The sequence below is a fragment of the Cariama cristata genome, unplaced genomic scaffold, assembly GCF_000690535.1.
Source record: "Cariama cristata isolate BGI_N322 unplaced genomic scaffold, ASM69053v1 scaffold19777, whole genome shotgun sequence".
NCBI classification, from domain to species: Eukaryota; Metazoa; Chordata; class Aves; order Cariamiformes; family Cariamidae; genus Cariama; species Cariama cristata.
In genome coordinates, this window is record NW_009626366.1 from 32,403 (window position 1) to 50,331 (window position 17,929).

The 17,929-nt window shown below is 38.8% G+C and overlaps 1 protein-coding gene across 1 annotated transcript in view; it reads right to left on the minus strand.

The window, feature by feature from the left end:
- Window positions 1-2,348: 2,348 nt before the first annotated feature.
- The window catches only part of LRRK2 (leucine-rich repeat kinase 2), a gene marked incomplete at its 5' end in the record, with an annotated part of 64,481 nt that continues 48,900 nt past the window's right edge, over window positions 2,349-17,929 (minus strand). Inside the window, 11 exons of the mRNA XM_009704017.1 lie at window positions 2,349-2,530; window positions 4,447-4,521; window positions 7,741-7,949; window positions 8,675-8,827; window positions 10,809-10,993; window positions 11,797-11,869; window positions 12,162-12,355; window positions 13,374-13,568; window positions 14,217-14,317; window positions 16,226-16,396; window positions 17,185-17,345. Coding sequence (XP_009702319.1) covers window positions 2,409-2,530; window positions 4,447-4,521; window positions 7,741-7,949; window positions 8,675-8,827; window positions 10,809-10,993; window positions 11,797-11,869; window positions 12,162-12,355; window positions 13,374-13,568; window positions 14,217-14,317; window positions 16,226-16,396; window positions 17,185-17,345 — 1,639 coding nt within the window. The remainder of the gene's footprint in view (window positions 2,531-4,446; window positions 4,522-7,740; window positions 7,950-8,674; window positions 8,828-10,808; window positions 10,994-11,796; window positions 11,870-12,161; window positions 12,356-13,373; window positions 13,569-14,216; window positions 14,318-16,225; window positions 16,397-17,184; window positions 17,346-17,929) is intronic.

Here is a 17,929-nt window from a genome sequence, read left to right on the forward strand (position 1 = left end):
CACTCAGGAAAGAGACGGATGCTGAGGGCTGTCCCCTTTATTTGGCAGGATATGGCCCCTCTCGCCAAGAAACGTCACACGCGGCAGGCAGGCGGCTGTGCTGAATAGGGCTCAAGGTGGCCAGAGATGCACTTCTAGACTGTATCAAATGGCAAAGAATAACAAGAAGCACCAACGCAAGATCTTCTCCAAATGTTTTCCTCTAGTGCTAAAAAGTATTTGGGGAGGCTGCAGCTGGATCATGGTGCTCCATATCTAAATAGTCACAGCGGGTTACCACTGTTACAGAATTTTACGCCCTGAGAACTGAACAGTGCGCAATTTAGGCAGGTTTGTAGCGACTGCGTGTCTTTCCTTTGGTCGCTCTTGTCTCTTTCGTTCTTTGCTCTCCCTGTAATACCTAACACGTAGGCCCCACTCCATCTATGGATCGTTCTTCTCCAGAGAATTGCGGAAGGGGTGACTAACGACTGCGAGGACAGTACTGCTTACAGGTCACGCCCCATCGCTGGGAAAGGCTGCAGGGAACACCAAGGAGAAGACAAACTGGGGAATGGAAAAGGGCTGAAGACGTGCATGATGAGACAGAGAATAAGCGAGGATGCAGCTGTGTCAACACAACCCACAGAACTGGGTTCCTGCATCATCCTGAAGTAAGGGATTAAGCTCCACAAAAACTGCACGCAAATGCTCCTCCTCGGAAATTCAGTGATCAGAAAGGAGACTATGTTATTAACAAAGCATAGTTTTAATAAAAAGGTTTAAGGCTTCCATCTCAAAATGACTTATAAATAAACATAAGCACAATACATATATTCTATTTTTTTAAAAAAAGGATTCATTATCAGATAATATATATTTTCTGAGTTATAAAATTCCATATAAATAGCAAATTATTCTCACTATGCAGATTACAAGAATACATAAAAACTGGGGTGCATATCTGAAAGGAATCCTGAGTACACACTCAACAAGTGGCAGAAAAATAGAACAATGATGCAGTTGGACAAATTAAATGCTGTTGTCCTAGTATGTAATTTCTCCAAAAGTGTAAAAATGGAACTGAGAACCTTTTGGTTGCTCAACCTTGTTCAGCTCCATAGATTCAGGAATGGCTCTGGATACTCCACTCCTTGAGATTTCAGGAGCACCCTAAGGATTCTTTTGGTATCAAAAAAAAGAAAATTACATCTGTCTTCTGATGGACAGAAATGAGGCACTTTTTTACTTAGTTAGAGCAGGTCAGTGCAGGCTGTAAGAAGCAGCTTGCACTTATAGCCAGAGAGCAGCAAAAGGCATCTCTTGAATTAAGCTGTGTGGCAACAATATAATATGCAAGAAGTAGCCACTTCTTACACTCCTCAAGGTTCACCTGCTTACTCCCAAATTAACACTATAAATTAAAACAAGAATAAGTGGAAGCTTCCCACGTTAGAAATATCAAAGTGAAAGTTCCCTTTTTTTTTTTAGATTGAGATAGATAAGCAAACCAGCAAGCTGGACTAAGAGCTAGCAGTCTGGCTACAGCAGCATGCTTCGTTCTTTGTGGTACAAGTTGTAGCAGCATTTAGTTCAGGGCTGTCACCCTGCGTTTTCTCTTGGCTTTTCAAAGCGAGCAGTAGAACAGATGTATGTGAATGGTAACGTTCACAACAGTGTGACTCCATCTCCTAGAACAAGGCAGGCTGCAGCACTGCGAGAGGACACCAACTTGCAGAAGCCTGTTGATGTATTTAAATTCTGAATTCTGAACTATTTTATTATTGTACCATGACTTTTTTTTTTCTGATCATAATGAAAAAATGACAGTTATTCATGGAAGAAATAAAGACTATTCTGCCTGTTGTTTTCAATGAGTAATATAGTCATATGTTCCTTTAAACACTGCTATTATATAAAATATGTTGTTTTCTTTCATACACTCAGGGTCATGAGCTCTGACCTACTAAAATATGAATCATCAGAGCAAACTCATACATGGAAACTGCAATAAAGACATAGAGACTTAAATTTTGCTTATTACAGCATCAACTCAGTAGAGATAATGAAGTAAATAAGACCCATTTATAGTCCGGCCTATTCCCAATTTAACTGGGATCAAAAACTGGATGAACAATGTTATACTGAAGTTGAGCCATAGTTGCTGAGAGCAGAACTTCACGAGTAAAAAACCAGATGCATGATAACACTTTAGATTCAGAAATTCTCAATAGTTTTTTGTCCTTTCAAATATTACAAATAACTTACCCTTCTTTTTTCTTGGTATCCTGTGAATACCAACTGCCTCTCTCATGGCAATTTTCTTCCTGGTTTTCAGTTAAAAACCCCAGCAAGAAGAAGTAGTAAATATTGCACAGTACGTTAGGATGGAAGACTAGAAAAGAGAATGGCACTTGCAGGGTGACTTTTCAGTCCAAAGAAAAGCTCTTCATTTTTTCTGCTAATTCCTGTCTCATTTCTATATGTTTTTTCAGGTTTTGCACTTCATGGGGCAGGTTAATGTCCCACACTGACACACAGGATTGTAATTCTGGAAAAAAGAAAATAAAAAAACATTGAAAACTGCAACAGGATGCATTATTGCATAATTAGAAATGGTTTTGCATATCTGCTTATTTTTTAATTACTTGTAAATTGCCTCAACGAAGCATGACGCTTAGGACCTGGAAGACAAGTTACATGGCACTTTATGTGTGAGGTAATGCAGTTATGGGTTACAAGCTGTTTATACTTGCACAATGATTTGGATGCCAGTTCCTAAACTTAGAGTATACCATTTCAAAGCACTTGAAAAACCATTTCTAGTGCCTGTGGGCCATAAGGTACTGACATGAGCTACAGCTAATGCTAGTACTGAGGTGCCTGCATAAAATTTCATCTCTGTTTTCCTGAGCAGATAGACCTTAAATATGCTCACAAGACTCAAACCCCATTCATTGTAAAATAAAAACGAAAACTGATTTCATAAGGTAGTGAGTATACTGGAAAAAGGTCACCCCTTCAACCTCCCTTCATGCAAACAATCCTTTATTCATGGAGAATTCACATTGCTTTTAGTGGAATAAGAATAATTGAGAAGACTTGCACAGGCAGGGGCTCACAAACAAAGGCCCCCAGGTTTCTGGGAGTCTCCGATTCCCCTCTGCACAATTAATGGCACTCTTAAATACAATAAAAAGGCTAAAAAGGCAATAGGTGTCCTTATGGTAATAATCAGGGAATATCAGAATATAAAACCCACTGCTGTAAGTTTGATTCTTATTTTACTCCAAACAGCCAGCTCATCTAAACTTGCCACCCTTTATACTGTCATTGCCACGTTTTTCAGGAGTCACTGAAACTGGGATGAGATAAAGGTGAAGAAGGGCATCAATCAGAGCATCAACTGTAACTGTTCTTAGGAAAACCCCCAAATGGAGATTTTCTATCTTCCTATTCCAGCACTTTGCTATCCTAATTGTCAGGAAGCATTTCCTGATGTCCGACCTAAATCTCCCTTGCTGTAACAGAAACTGGTTAGTCCTTATCCTGCCCACAGGGAATATGTAGAAGTCTTTATTCCCTTCCTCTTTATTTACATATTTGAAGCCTATTACCATGTCCTCTATAAGCTTTATTTGTATTAACCAACTTATCTTCCTGCAACATTTCCTCACAGGTTGCATTTCTCCCCTCCGGACTATTCCTAATAGTCCAGTCCCAAACGGATCGCTCCTCCGGCCGAGGCCACAGCAGCCCTCAGCAGAGGATAGGACTTAGCTCACGTCTTGCAGACACCACTTTTCGATTGGTGTGAGAATGGTGTTTGCCTCTTCTGCAGCAACGTGACACGGTTGACTCATGTTCAGCCTGCCATCAATTATAACCCTTTTTCTGCAGCACTGCTGTTTAAGCTGATCATTTCCTCATGTTGGTACAACGGATCATTCCTAATTAAGTAAAAAGGTCTTGCATTTGTCCTTACTGAATTGTATCCTATTTCCTTCCAGACCATTTGTTCTATTTGTCAAGGTCATTTTGAATTCTAATCCTGCCCTCCAGTGTGCCTGTGGCTTTGTCTTAGCTGAGAGTTGTCTGCAAATCCAAAAAGCACATTCCGTATTCCTTCATCCACATCATTCACGATAACAATCTGGGCTAGCACGGACCCCTCTGGAAATCCATTTGATACATTCTCCAATTAGACAATGACATTTATTCTCCAAATACAGTTTTCCAGCAAATTATATTATGTACTTCAAATAGTGGCTTCCTCTGATCCATTTTTGGAAGCTACTGTTAGATTGTATGGAGTCCAGAGATGCAAAAGACAACAAAAACTAATAATGATGTTTCAGTAAAATTGTATCAAATGACAATCATCAATTCTCCACTTTCAGTGGGCAGTCAAGCGTAATAGTGTCTACTCCACTAATAATACAAATTAATAAACTACAGTTCAGGTACCTTTGTGATATTTGTTGTCTTCGGTGTCACTTTTGTAGCAATATCCCAAAACCACGACCGCATTCTTGAGGCTCCCTTTTTCAAAGAAATAAAATGTCAAATTTTAATAGGAACTTTGTAATTTAAGGACAGAAAGAGTAGCTGCCATCATGCCACTAAGAGGACAGAAAGCAGAGTTCAGTCAACCAGACTCTTTATTCAAAATCATTAACCATAAAAAACCCAGACCTGAAAACAATATAGTTCACATCTCTGTTTAATGTTGGGGTTTATCAGGGTTCAAAGGCATAGGCACTGGTGCAGCCGACCAGCCTGCTGAAAAAACAAAGCACCCTATTACACATCCCAGGCAGAGGGAGTGGGGTCACAGGAAAGAGATGTCACAGCAAAGGGACAGGCTGCAAATGAAGTCCCAGTGCACAGCAGAAAGCGCCAGTAATCAGTTTGGTTATGAAAAAACCAAACCAACCAAACATGATACAAACCAATTAAAAGCATTCTGAACTAATGATGGCACATAGATGGGAAAGGAGAGTTAGCAGGGAAGTAGAAATAGGGGATGGAGCATAGAAAGGTGCCTACTGAATAACGCAAAAAAGACGAGGAAGACAGGAGTGGTTGGATCACAGAGGGACAAGTTGAATGTGCCAGCGTTTCAATATCAACTTCCCGCTTGTTCCCAACAAGACACATTTATAAATGTCTTGCAAGATAGATGGAAGCTGTTACATGTCCTCCTGCCACAGCAGCTCCCTGTCCTACTGGCAGCTCAACGAGGGCGGTGTTAGCCCTTGGTTGTACGCTTGTGAAGGAATACAGGACCCAGCCTACGTACCTGCATCACGCAGCAGCCCAGGGAAGGAACAGCCCTCCCTCTGCAGACACCCCAGCCGGAGCGCTGTGCCCCGTACCTCCCCACACCTCTTCATACATGAAGTCTTACACGCCCCTCCAGGGAAAGGATGAGGAGGAGGTCTGTTTCTGGGGTATAAATAGACTGGAGAGTGGCTTACTGTAAAAACCACAGTCTTGGAAGTTTTGTGTAACCACACTGCAGTGTGTCCCCCACGGTATGTTCCTTCTGGATCAGCAAAGGTTTCTAGTGGGTCCTCCAGGACCTCTGCAAGGTAGAGAGAGATTTTTCCTGCCCTGTGGAGACCTGCAGTATCTTCTCCTTTGATATTGATGTAAATCTGCTTATGGTAGATGAGGGCTGGTGGGAACCACACACATCTTCCATGCTCTGATTTTTCATTGCTTTAATTTTTTCTGCAACCAGTCCTATTCATACTCCTTACAAAAGTGACTGGAACTCAAGTATAATGTTTCTTATTCAGATTAGGGTCCTTCCTTACTATATAGAAGTCTAAATTTTCACTTGCAAAATGAACTACATATTTACATATAAATCGTTCTCTATGGTAAATCTCATGTCTATTATATGTCAATGTGTTAGGTGAGAGAATTAGAAAAAGATGTTACATTTGCATGTTCATATATGAACTACAGATAAAACAGACATCTCAAAGTCTGGCAGTCTCTTTTCCCTGAAATATTGCATTTGATTGACATTATATATTTTAATCTTTAATGAAACTATTTAATACAAAAATATTTCCCTCTATTTTCTCTCATTTCACACAAGCAATGCGTTACTATTGAAGAATTGCTCAGGAGCCTCAGTGTCATTTTCACTGATTCTGTGAAAATCCCAGTAGAAACAAAGTCCTTGAATTTAGGAAAAAAACCCAACCCTTATAAATAATAGCTGGGAAAAGATGATCAAAAGAAAAAAGTACACATCAAACTGCATGTATCAATCTGCAAATGCAGATGTACTCCTTCTCCTGAAGTATTACCTTTTCTATATATAAAATTTTGATTAAAATTGTTGAGGTGACTAGAAACAAAGAATATGAGACTCAAGGCTTTTAAAAATCACACTGTGTTATTCTATACAATATACTTTCCCTATCAATGACAGTAATAAATAAGGCAGAAATTTTGTTTTCATAGTCACTATTCTTTATAAAATGCTAAAAATAAAATGTCCCTTTATAGTCCTAATATTGTAGCTATCAGGACTAGAAGGATTGAAAATGCTGTGCTAGTGAGTCTGGATTCTATAGCTGGCACTCTTAACAGCTGAGGACTGAGCAGACTCTACCAACTTGCTGTCTCAGGCAAAGGCAAGCGAGAGGAAGATGGAGGGGTTTTGACTCATACAACACTGTCAGCACTATGAGCTAACTCTAGTCTATGGATACTTCTGGTGCCAGAAAGGAAAAAAGAGCCCCCAAATTAAGTTCATGATGGTAATGAGAAAACATCCACAGCCTGCAACTGTGAAGTTTGCTAGCAGAATTACAGTGTGTTTCTGAGTCCACAACAACAGCTTCAGAGTTGGTTTTGACAGCAAACACACTTTAAATGAAACTGACAAGGGAACTCCTGAGTTTTTTTCAAAACATGGGAATCCACATGATGTGCCACAGAGTACTTTTTGAAGCAATGTGTTTTTTGAGCATACTCACCACTGCAGTACAATGAACTCTTGAGTTGGTATGGCCTTTATTACTTTTGGGAGAGATGCAGGAATGTGTATGGGTGAAGGAACTTACAACAGCCAAGAAGTGCCCTATACTCAGCTACGCTCCTCTGGCTGTTTGTCATTACCACCAAAAACTCACAAATACTGTCTGCCTACAGCAGCTCAAAACAACTGGCCCTGGTGACAGGAACAGCACAGAGGTACACGTCTGCACCCTGAGTCTGAGTGTGTACCACTTTCTCAGCTTTGCTGTCATCTGCCTGTGACCCAAACCTAAAAGAACCATTCCTGAATAAGCATGGGAGGAGAAAACTAGGCAATAAGCAATTAAGGAAAAATTATTAAAACCTAACAAGTTCCACAGAGAGAGAAGCCAGAAGCATAAAACTTAAGATGGAGAAAGAGCACAGAGATGAAGGCAAAGACTACTGGACAGAAGATGGTGAGAGCTGTGCTGAAGCATGGCACAAGGATGCAGTGAAGGTGGGGCATGCTCAAGCGCTGATCAGTGAGAAGCCAGCAAAGAGCTATTGTTTTTTGTGGACACAGGTATGACAGCCTGCTGGTATTCAGCTAAGACCAGAGTGTCTGACATTGACTCAAGATGACAACAGTGGAATAGAATGAACGGACAAAACATGGAAAATGTTAATTTGTTCCTGGAACACTATGCCAAATAGGACACAGCAATCCTAAACTTGGCACTGATTTCAAAGTACTCATCATTTGATGGGTTTACTTACCTAGCTGAGCTGTTATCATGACTCTAACAGAATCACAAAAGTTGTCTATAACTTGTACAGGACGACGTGTTGACAAATCAAGCAGCAAGATATGTCCTCCTCCTGTCCCTACCCACAGTGCAGTATTTTTCTGCAGGCAAATTGTCTTCACTCTACCAGAATAAGCCAGTTTATGTTTTGATTCCTTATTTAGTTTTTCCACTTTGCCCCTATGAGTATGGAGAGAATTTGTATTAAAATCTGGTGGCACGCTATTCCACAACTGCTAAAATGACACTCTCGATACCAGACTTTTAAACAACCATTTGTCAAGTCAAGCTGCAAAAATCTCATGCTAATCAGTTGACTGACTTGAAACAAACTGGAATGAAAAATACTGGACTTCTAAGAGCCAGCTAGTCTGCTTCAAAAGACCTTTAAATAGGAGGCAGGTATACTTCTCTGCTCTCTCCCAGTCTGCAGGAGGATAATATCACTGCGAAGTGGGAGAAGCACACCTAGAACTGCTCCTAACCTTACCATGAAAATGAAATGGAAGTGGCACATTAAGGGAGAGGAACAATTTAAATGCAAATGAAAATCACTGTCACTACTAAGACATTCTTATTCAGGGGATGCAGGAAGTAACTGGATGCAAAAGTATTAGTACCTGAAGGACAGCAAAAGACTTTCTTCTTTCTTGAGCAGAGTTAAATGAACCTTCTTGACATCATAGAGAAATTGTGAAATATAATAAGGGTCTTAAAGAATTGACATTCTGCATGGGATATTCCTAAGTTATGGGCCAAAACAGAGGAAAGGAATCCCACATTTGCCCGAAGAACTGGGCAAATCCCTTACCTCCAGCAGGTTAAGGTACTATGCTAGATAGAGAAGGCAATCTGACATTCAGCTTTCTATGCATCAGGCCATCGATCTGAAATAAAACACTTACTTAAGAAAATGGGCACAGTCAATTAGTTCAGAAAGTTTTTCCGTCTTCTTGTCCCAGATTTCCACAAAATGGCTGTTTTTCTTTGCCAAGTAGATGGATTTGTCTATTGCTATTGAAATAATGTTTGCATCACTGTAGGCATTATGACAGAACCTAGAAGAGAGAACTCCAGTTTAGATACACAGAAAAAACCTAGTAGAAAACCTTGACTATTATGAGTGGGGTTAGCTTCCCTCTAATTCTCACAGAATCATTCAGCGTTAAAACCAAACTGGGCTAGGATACAACTGAAAGGGTTCGCTATAATCTTCCTACAGTTCGACATAAATTCTCAGAGTAATGGAGTTACACTGGTGATATATTTGGAGGATAGACTGGGAAAGATTAATGCCCAAAACCTATTAATAAATCTTTCCTATCTATCTGCTCAAATCACATACGCTCACATCACAGCAGGGCAAACTCCACCTTTCTCCTGCCTCTCTTTCAATGTTTGGAGACACTCAATAGTTCTCACAGGGCCCACAAGACCATAAAGGGTCACTTATCACAAAGATGACTAAGCCTAAGAAGCAGCAGTAAGATTTAGTTCACCCTGCTCGACTCTTGTTTCACTTCAGTTGACAGCCTTTTTGGCTATTTTCACCTACATACGAATTTGTCTCTCATGCCAGATCTGTGCCTGCACGTATCAAAATATTATTGGCCCTGCAAACTAATAGCATTAACTTATTTCACTGATCTTCAATCCATCTTGAAGAACAGCTCAAAATCACAGGCCTCTGACAGCAGACACTCAGTAAGACTGCTACTTTCCCTAATGTTACTTGGTTTTGACACCTTTATTTTCAAAACTGTATACAGTTTTGCCTCCACAAAGCTCAAATCATTCTTGTGACATATTTTGCATCTTGCCATTGAACTGCATTTTACTGAAGTTTTAGTTTCTTGCTTTATATTAACACATTATTTTCCAAAGCAAATTGATTAACCAGAATAATGATCTCTACTGGTGTAAAATTAAACACTGTTTTCCCTGCTCAGGAAAAACTCCCCTTAACTTCAGAGCAGTTTTTGCCCATGTAAGAATTATATCAAACACTCCAAAAACTTCAGTCTCTAATTTCTAAATACTGAGAAGTCAGCAATCATACATTATTTAACCATATAGGGGAAAGATATGCACACGTATATCATACTGACAAACATGTAAGGACAACTACAATGCTAAGTATGTGTGTATAATTCTAAATAAAGTAATTATTTAGACAATGCCATTGGGGGAGAAAAACTGATCAGTTGCATTTATACATTTTCTCTACTCTGCCCTAGTGAGGCCACGTCTGGAGTGCTGTGTCCAGTTCTGGGCTCCCCAGTTCAAGAAAGACAAGGAATTACTGGGGGGAGTCCAGCGGAGGGCAATGAAGATGATGAGGGGACTGGAGCATCCCCCTTGTGAGGAAAGGCTGAGGGAACTGGGTCTGTTCAGCCTGGAGGAGAGAAGACTGAGAGGGGATCTCATCGATGCTTATAAATACCTTAAGGGTGGGTGTCGAGAGGATGGGGCCAGACTCTTTTCAGTGGTGCCCAGCGACAGGTTAAGGGGCAACGGGCACAAACTGAAACTCAGGAAGTTCCATCTGAACATGAGGAAAAACTTCTGTACTTTGAGGGTGGCAGAGCACTGGCACAGGCTGCCCAGAGAGGTTGTGGAGTCTCCTTCTCTGGAGATATTAAAAACCTGCCTGGACGTGTTCCTGTGCAACTCGCTGTAGGTGAACCTGCTTTGGCAGGGGGGTTGGACTAAGTGATCTCCAGAGGTCCCTTCCAACCCTGACCATTCTGTGATTCTGTGAATAGATACTGACTTCATAAATCCTTTACATAGTAAAAATGCGTATTGCGTGTTTAAAAGCAGCAATGAATACTTTAAACACTACTCACTGATCTTATTTCAATGTACATTGTATTCCATCCATATTATGGAAGGAAAAGAATGGAAACAAGAGAACTCAAGAATGAGCTCTAGAGCATGACATTACATCAAAGTACTGCCAGAAATCTTTAATGAAAACAACAAAAAGAGCCAAGTAACATCACTTATAAAAAAAAAAAAAACCCAAACCAAACTTACAGTTGACTTGTCTTTGTTTCAATGAGCTTTTGAACAGAGAAATCGGTAGTTAAGGCAATGATCTTTGTTCCACAGCCTCCCCAGATTATATTTTTTTCAGCTAAGTAGGAGGATTCGTTTAAGCACATCAACGGTGTGTTAACATTTCCTATAGTTAGTATCTTCAAAGGTGTAGCACCCTTACACTGCGAGAAAAATTATACTCTCCATTAGAAACAAGGAGTATACAGACACTCAGAAACTGTTAAAACAAGGCCACACAGGCTGCTGAAATAAATTTACACAGCCAGATTTTCTGAACCATTATGGTATCTTTTCAGAAAGTCAGAGACTGAAAAGCACCATAGTCTCATTATAGATGTCCCACAGGAAACAGTGATAATTTTCTGCAACCTCTGGTGCAGTTCAAGAACCGGATGGAAAGTCACATCCATATCTTGGAGATATCCCACACTGGACCACATTCTAGCTCTGCAAAGCACTGCAACTCCATAACTGCTCAAAATTGCATATGGTCAGGACTTAACCCTCAGAAACCAGCTGATATAAACAACTCCCAGCATTTCTTTATCTGTTCTGTGAGTAGAACTCTGACCTACAGAAAATCTAAACAATACTGTCTTTTTGAAGATATCTATTCTGCAAAAATTGGTGTGAACAAAAAGAAAAAGGAGCTATAACAGCAGTAAATAAAGGAGACTAAAATTGTTAGAATATTCTTAATAACAAACATTAATGTCACTCTCTACTCAGTTTGCCAGGCCTTTCAAAGTCCTAAAATGAGAAATAATTTCCCCCTCTTAACTCTGTTGGTTAAAACAGATATTGTAAAACATGTGCAGTTCCTCTGAGACTACAGTAGAAAATTATATTTAGTTTTAGAGAAGCAATTAAAAAACAAGTTGCATGAAGTAAAGCTACTAATTGGTAGCTGCTTTACATATTACTGACAGTAGTTTGTAGAACAGACAGCAAAGAACAAGTGTACCTTTACTGCTCTGTCTTCAAAAACTGCCAGTCTGCCATCAGCTGTGCCTACCAAGAAGAAATTCTTCTGTTTGCTGAAATAAAATAAAATAATGAATTCTAGAAATGTCTTAATCGGGTAAGAAAAATTTAAATGAGTAGCCTCTGGTATTTCAAGAGTTTCAACGAACACTAAAAGCAAATACAACCACCTGTGGTCAGGAATGTAGTCTCCAGTTACATTGGGTGCAAAATTAAGTGAAAATACAGGCAAAGTAAGCAGTTATCTGAACAAAACTGCATGACGGTACAGATGTCATTTTCTGAACATCTCTATTGAGTCGTATTTTCAAAATGTAACCCAAAATATTTAAAATTCATTTATACCTTTGCTTTGAAAGAGAATTACAGTATAAACAAGTGATGGAATCTGACATTTTCTGCAGACGATGCCTTCTTCTTTCATCTTCTGTGTTAACCGCCCACAATGAACCAGACTGGGTTCCTGCTACAATCCAGTTTTCTTTCTCAGTAGGAAGGGTCACTAAGGCCAAACTTAAAATTTTACTATCTGCAATATCCTGAGTTGGAAAAAAAAGAAAAACAAACTAGTTATGATTTCAGTAAGGGTAAATGTTAGTAAATTGCTGGTAATAAAAATAAACTACAATCTTCTCAGACCCTGGACTGACCCAAGGCCTAACCTCCCCATTAAGAAATCTAATTCCCTATTATCAGAATACATTTTCAGCTGTGCCATCCATCTTCAAAGTGCTGGGAAGGAACCCTCAAACAATACACAGGAAAATCTCTAAGCTGAATGCTGAAAAAAATATTCTCTCTCTATTCTAATTAAGGTCTTCAAAGCCATCAGAGAATAAAGCAAATGGAACTACACCACAATATACGTTCAGTTTAATTGCTAGCAATGAAAGTATTGATCTAATATTTCTTCTTCTCATTTTAGTTTTAGAAAAATAAGACTTATTATTTAGACCAAAGCTACCAATTCAAATGTATCACGGTGAACAGATGGCAGATACAAATATAACTTAAACAACTTTGATGATAAGTCACAATCAGTTCTGGCACACAGGTTCATCACAGCACAACAAGCCTGGGTAAAACCTTTTCCCTTTTCTGACGGCACAGGACTGAGTTGTACAAAAAATCAAATGAAAAGAGCTGGAGGGTATCACCCAAAGTGGCACAAGGAGGTGGCATCCATGGGAAGAGAGGAATCATTAAGAGACTAGCCGGATTGTTAGGGGAGGTAGAGATATGAAGGGTTGTATAACTATTACTCCTTGTTCTAGCCTTCGTGCTAGAAATAGTTTCCATCTGAGTGGAAAAAAGGAACCCAGTAGTGGAAAGACAGTATTACGAGAAAGTTCAGTCTGGATGGCAGGAAGAGAGGAAAAAGCGACTGCTTTTCTGCTTCATTTCATGGATACAATGATGACTCACTTATGAGCAATCTTTGTTCTCTCAAAGCTCAGCTTTCCAGAAGTAATATCCTGCTGTTAAAATGCAATTAATTCTTCTGAAATACATCTGGGTGCCAAAAAACTTAGAATAAATGGCAACTTTCCCACGTACCTCACAAGTATGTCCATCTGTATTTAGGTTAACAAACGAAAGTTGTGCTTTTTCTGTGTTCCCATTGCCTATCCAGACTCCTGCCTTCTTGCAGCTTTGATTCGCAGCTACCATGCACTCTGCTGTAGACGTGCTGGGTATTGAAACATACCTCATCAAACAGATAAGCTCTGCAGAATTCAGGATTTCATAAACCTACAAAGAAAGCCACAGCATGCACATGGTGATAACAACAGCTTGTACAGTGATAAATAACAAGCAATGGATAACAAAGTTTTATGGAATATGGACACAGTATCTCAGCAGGTCTGCCCATTTGTATTACCACCATTAACGAGCAATCTTTGTGCACTGAGCAACTTTACGTTGACTCTCATTTTTCTGTTAAAATTTCAGGAAGTCAATGGGGTTAAGGCATGTTCGAAAATTTCACCCATTTCAAAGAATAACACGATCTGTGATAACAGACAATAGATTTCAGATCCACACTGCTGTTCCTCCTATCACATGCATGGAACAGTGTAGGCTAACCGCATAAAGACCTTTTTGCACAGCTTTAGTAAAGATCATGAAGTAATCAGAATCCTGTTTCGCTGCAATCACTATACAGCAACACAGGAAAAAACAGCAGGCTAGAATAAATGGTTAGTAGATTTGAATAGAACAGTTTATCCTGGATGGCAAGAGCAGGCAATATTTCATGGCTGTTTCAGTTCCAGAAAAGAAGAACAGGAAAAAACTCATGCCTCTTATTAACTTAAATGTCCCTTTCCTTTTTAAAAAGCACAACAACTTTGTGGTATCATCCATCACAAAAATACAAATAAATACACTAAGTAATACCTGGGAAGATGTTGGTCGTTCCTGAGGGTTTTCCTTCAAACACTTTTTAATTAAATTTTCAACTTTAGGCCAGGGGGCACACCCATATTCTTTGACAGGATCTAAAACGTAAAATTAGATAACTTCTTAACCAGCCTTTACCATAGCTCAGAAATGAGAGTTCTGAATAACTTTCTTCTTATTTTAAGAATTCATGTAACTTCTTACAGAGCTGCTCTAAGAAATATCATACTCTTAGTTAAAAAGTCAGCATGAACAGCTTGGAATTGCTCATCTACCATTAATGGTAGAGCATGAAGTACTAGAGCTAGAGTCCTTTTCATTAAAAGCGGTTAAACCAAATGGATTTTGCTTTAACTTTTTCTTTAATGTCCCTATACCTGGGCCTGAATCACAGATATGCGAGAGTTGTGTTTTGATTAATGCTGACCATTCAAGGGCACGTCATTTCAATCTGTAGTCTTTTCAATTCCTATGAACATTTTTTTCCAGATTTATTCTGTGTTTGGGCAGAATGGAAATGGAATACAGATGAACTTCCAATAAAATGTATAGCAATTTAGATAAACAACCCCATATAGTATTTACGTGATATGGAAAATTAAATTCCCATTCAGTGCTTTGAATATGTATCTTATGGCTACAGGTGCTGACCTCTCTAAGGACAAATCACTCATGAATAATGGTGCCTGTATTGCTTTTCCTTTTAGTTGATCATAATCCACAGCAGATATTCCAGTCCTACATTAGACAGAGGTAACATTAATGATAAATAGCTGCAAATGAACATATTCTGTTCAGCAGATGATAGGCACTGTTTACTTGTGAGCTCAGCCAGCCCCTTTTTTGGTGGAAATATAAAAATGATGAGCATGTGCACAGATGGAACTGTACTATCTCCAGAAACTAATACCTCTGACTATTTCATAGGGCTCATAATACAGAAAACAGCCAAAGGGACAGCTGCACGCAAGAGATACTTAGTCATCAGTTCTTGGGATGGCCTTTTCAGTGAGGGGTTTTAAGCTGTCTGAGCTATGAATTGGACTATTCTCCTTAAGGAGTAGAAAACGAATGAACAGTCTGTCTCTTGTAATGGAGAAGCCATGCCAGATTAAGCGGTATGGTTGCTGCCCTTTCCTGGATGGAGTGACTTTTCAGTCTTAAAGAATGTTTCATGAGTATATCCACTATTGCAGGGCAATAAATAAGAATGCCACACATTAAGATTGTAGTACTATAAAAATTCAACAGCTCTTCACACAGAAGTTGCCAAATACCAAGTTACATTGTCCAGCTGACTACATCATGTCCAGCCAACTATATCATGTCCAGCCTGACAGCCTGTTTGATCTTCCTTCCAGCAAGCAACACCTACATATTGTAATGCAGATGGAATATGAAGAATGCTATGTAGCTGTGCAAAGACTTCACACTCTTGACAAGTTAAAAGGGAATTCCTATTTAAAATCTTTAGGGGTGGTTGCTCTTTTAAAAGTAGTGGCACCTTTTTTTTTTTAAATAAGATTTCAAGGTTTTATTTAAGATTTTAAGATACGCAGCTTCTCAATAATGGATATTTTAATGCAACATATCATGATCAAAGAACAGAAGTGGAATATTGTTTATCTTAGTGCATGATATGCATTAACACAGTAATATATAAGGTAAGTTCAGACATGGTATTAGAAGATACCTTCAGCAACATCCATTCTAGCTAGATCTGGATAAAGTCCCAAGTATACAAAAACCTCTGTTTCTTTATAAAGTGAACCAGTTAGATCCCTTGAAATTGCAATGAAATTACAACCAATGTGACATTGAATAGATGCCCATTTCTCACTATGCAAGACTGTATGAAATTAGGAGAAGCTTCTAAAAATTGCTATTATTTAGTCTCCTCCTCTGATCACTGCCAGATACAGCATAAAACATGAGAGGTTTTATTTTTGGAGGAGGCACCACAAATGGTCCATTTGCATGTTAAAATGTTAAGAAACAAGGCATACCTGGTAACTTCCCTTGTATTGCTAATTCATCAAATTCATTTGGAAACTTCAAGCCTTCCATTATTCTACCTCCTCCTGTTAAAATGTCATAAAGCAGCAAGCCAAATGAATAAACATCAGCTTGCTGATTGTAAATAACATTTCCTCTGGCAACCTCTGGTGCTCGAAATCCTGCAAATAAATCATTCATTAATAGTTATGATTCATACCAAGATGAAGCCATCTTTATCCCTTTAAAAGCAAACACTTATTGATGAAAATGTCACAGGAAGTAAGCCAAAAATAGCACACTATTTCTGGGTTGGCAATAGTTTGCATGTGGCAGACAGCCAAAAATACCAGCAATCAGTATAAAGGAAGGGGACAGTACATCAGTTACAGAGCTCTTGCACCATTACATATAAAATAATCCATTTATCAATGAATTCTGAAAATGAAGGACAAGTCTGCAGTCTTTACTGAAGGCCTAACATTCAACACTTAAAGTCACATCCTCATGCACAATTTCCCAGACCTAAAGGCACTTTTCAAAGTTGTTCAGTGCTTTAAAATGGATGCCAATATGTTCTCTCTAAAGTCAGGGAACAGTGCAGGTATTTATTACTTTTAAAGAAATTAAGACTTACCTATGCATTACTTAAAATTAAAACAACAAATAATTTTAGCAGTATAATTTCAGTATCAAAATAACTATATCAAAACAAGACAGCAAAAAATTTAATTTGTTCTCTTTTTAAACCTTTAGTATACTCCTTGATTCTTCTAAAAGGGGTTAAAACATGAATAGGAAGAAAGGCTAAGAGGTATGAATCTGGCACCACAACTTGTGATATGATTAGGACTACATTTTGTGATTTTGACTAGAGTATAGATTTGAGTTACTTCTTACAGACTACACAGAAAACATACAAGCTATTTTTTGACATAATGCACTGTAAAACAAAGCAGTTTTTCCATACCTGGTGTGCCTTCGGAGGTTTTTATTCCCATTCGGCAACAATACTGGGCAATGCCATAGTCAGCTATTTTTGCAATAACAGCTGAATTGGGATACAGGGTAAAGAGCAACACATTGTGAGGCTTTAAGTCACGGTAGATGATCATTGCTGAATGCAGGTACCTGTTAATCAAGAAAGTATTTATTGAAAGCGTTCATAATTCAGAGATGCATCTATACACACACATTGAATGCCTTATTTCTACAACAGTAAATCGTGCTTTCAAAATGTCAAATATTGTGTTAAAAAAAAAAAAAAAGTCAAACATCACCAACATGACACCGCCTTACTGGATATTTACTTTAGAACTGTTCTGAAACACTATTTACTGGCTCACAAACATTGCAGTATTTTAGTACCAAGTCTTATCTAAAGTGTCACTGGCAGTTTGAAAACTGAATCTTGGAAGTTTAAGCTTCATTGGTCCCTGAGCTCATTTGCAGGTTTTGTCATTTTACAGTCACACTCCAATAGCTCCTGAGGACATTCATGGACTTTCAGAACTTTAAAAATGCACTAAATTAATTTTTTTGACATTTTAATAAGACATCAACAGCCGCATAGAAATTCCACCCAGAGCTCTTGCTACTGCTCCACTTACATGAGCGTCACTTGTTAGTGGAAAAAAACACAGGTAACAAAACTTTGTGTTATATATCAGCTAATCATAAAAATACAAGCCTGACCCAGGGAATACTCTGTTTAA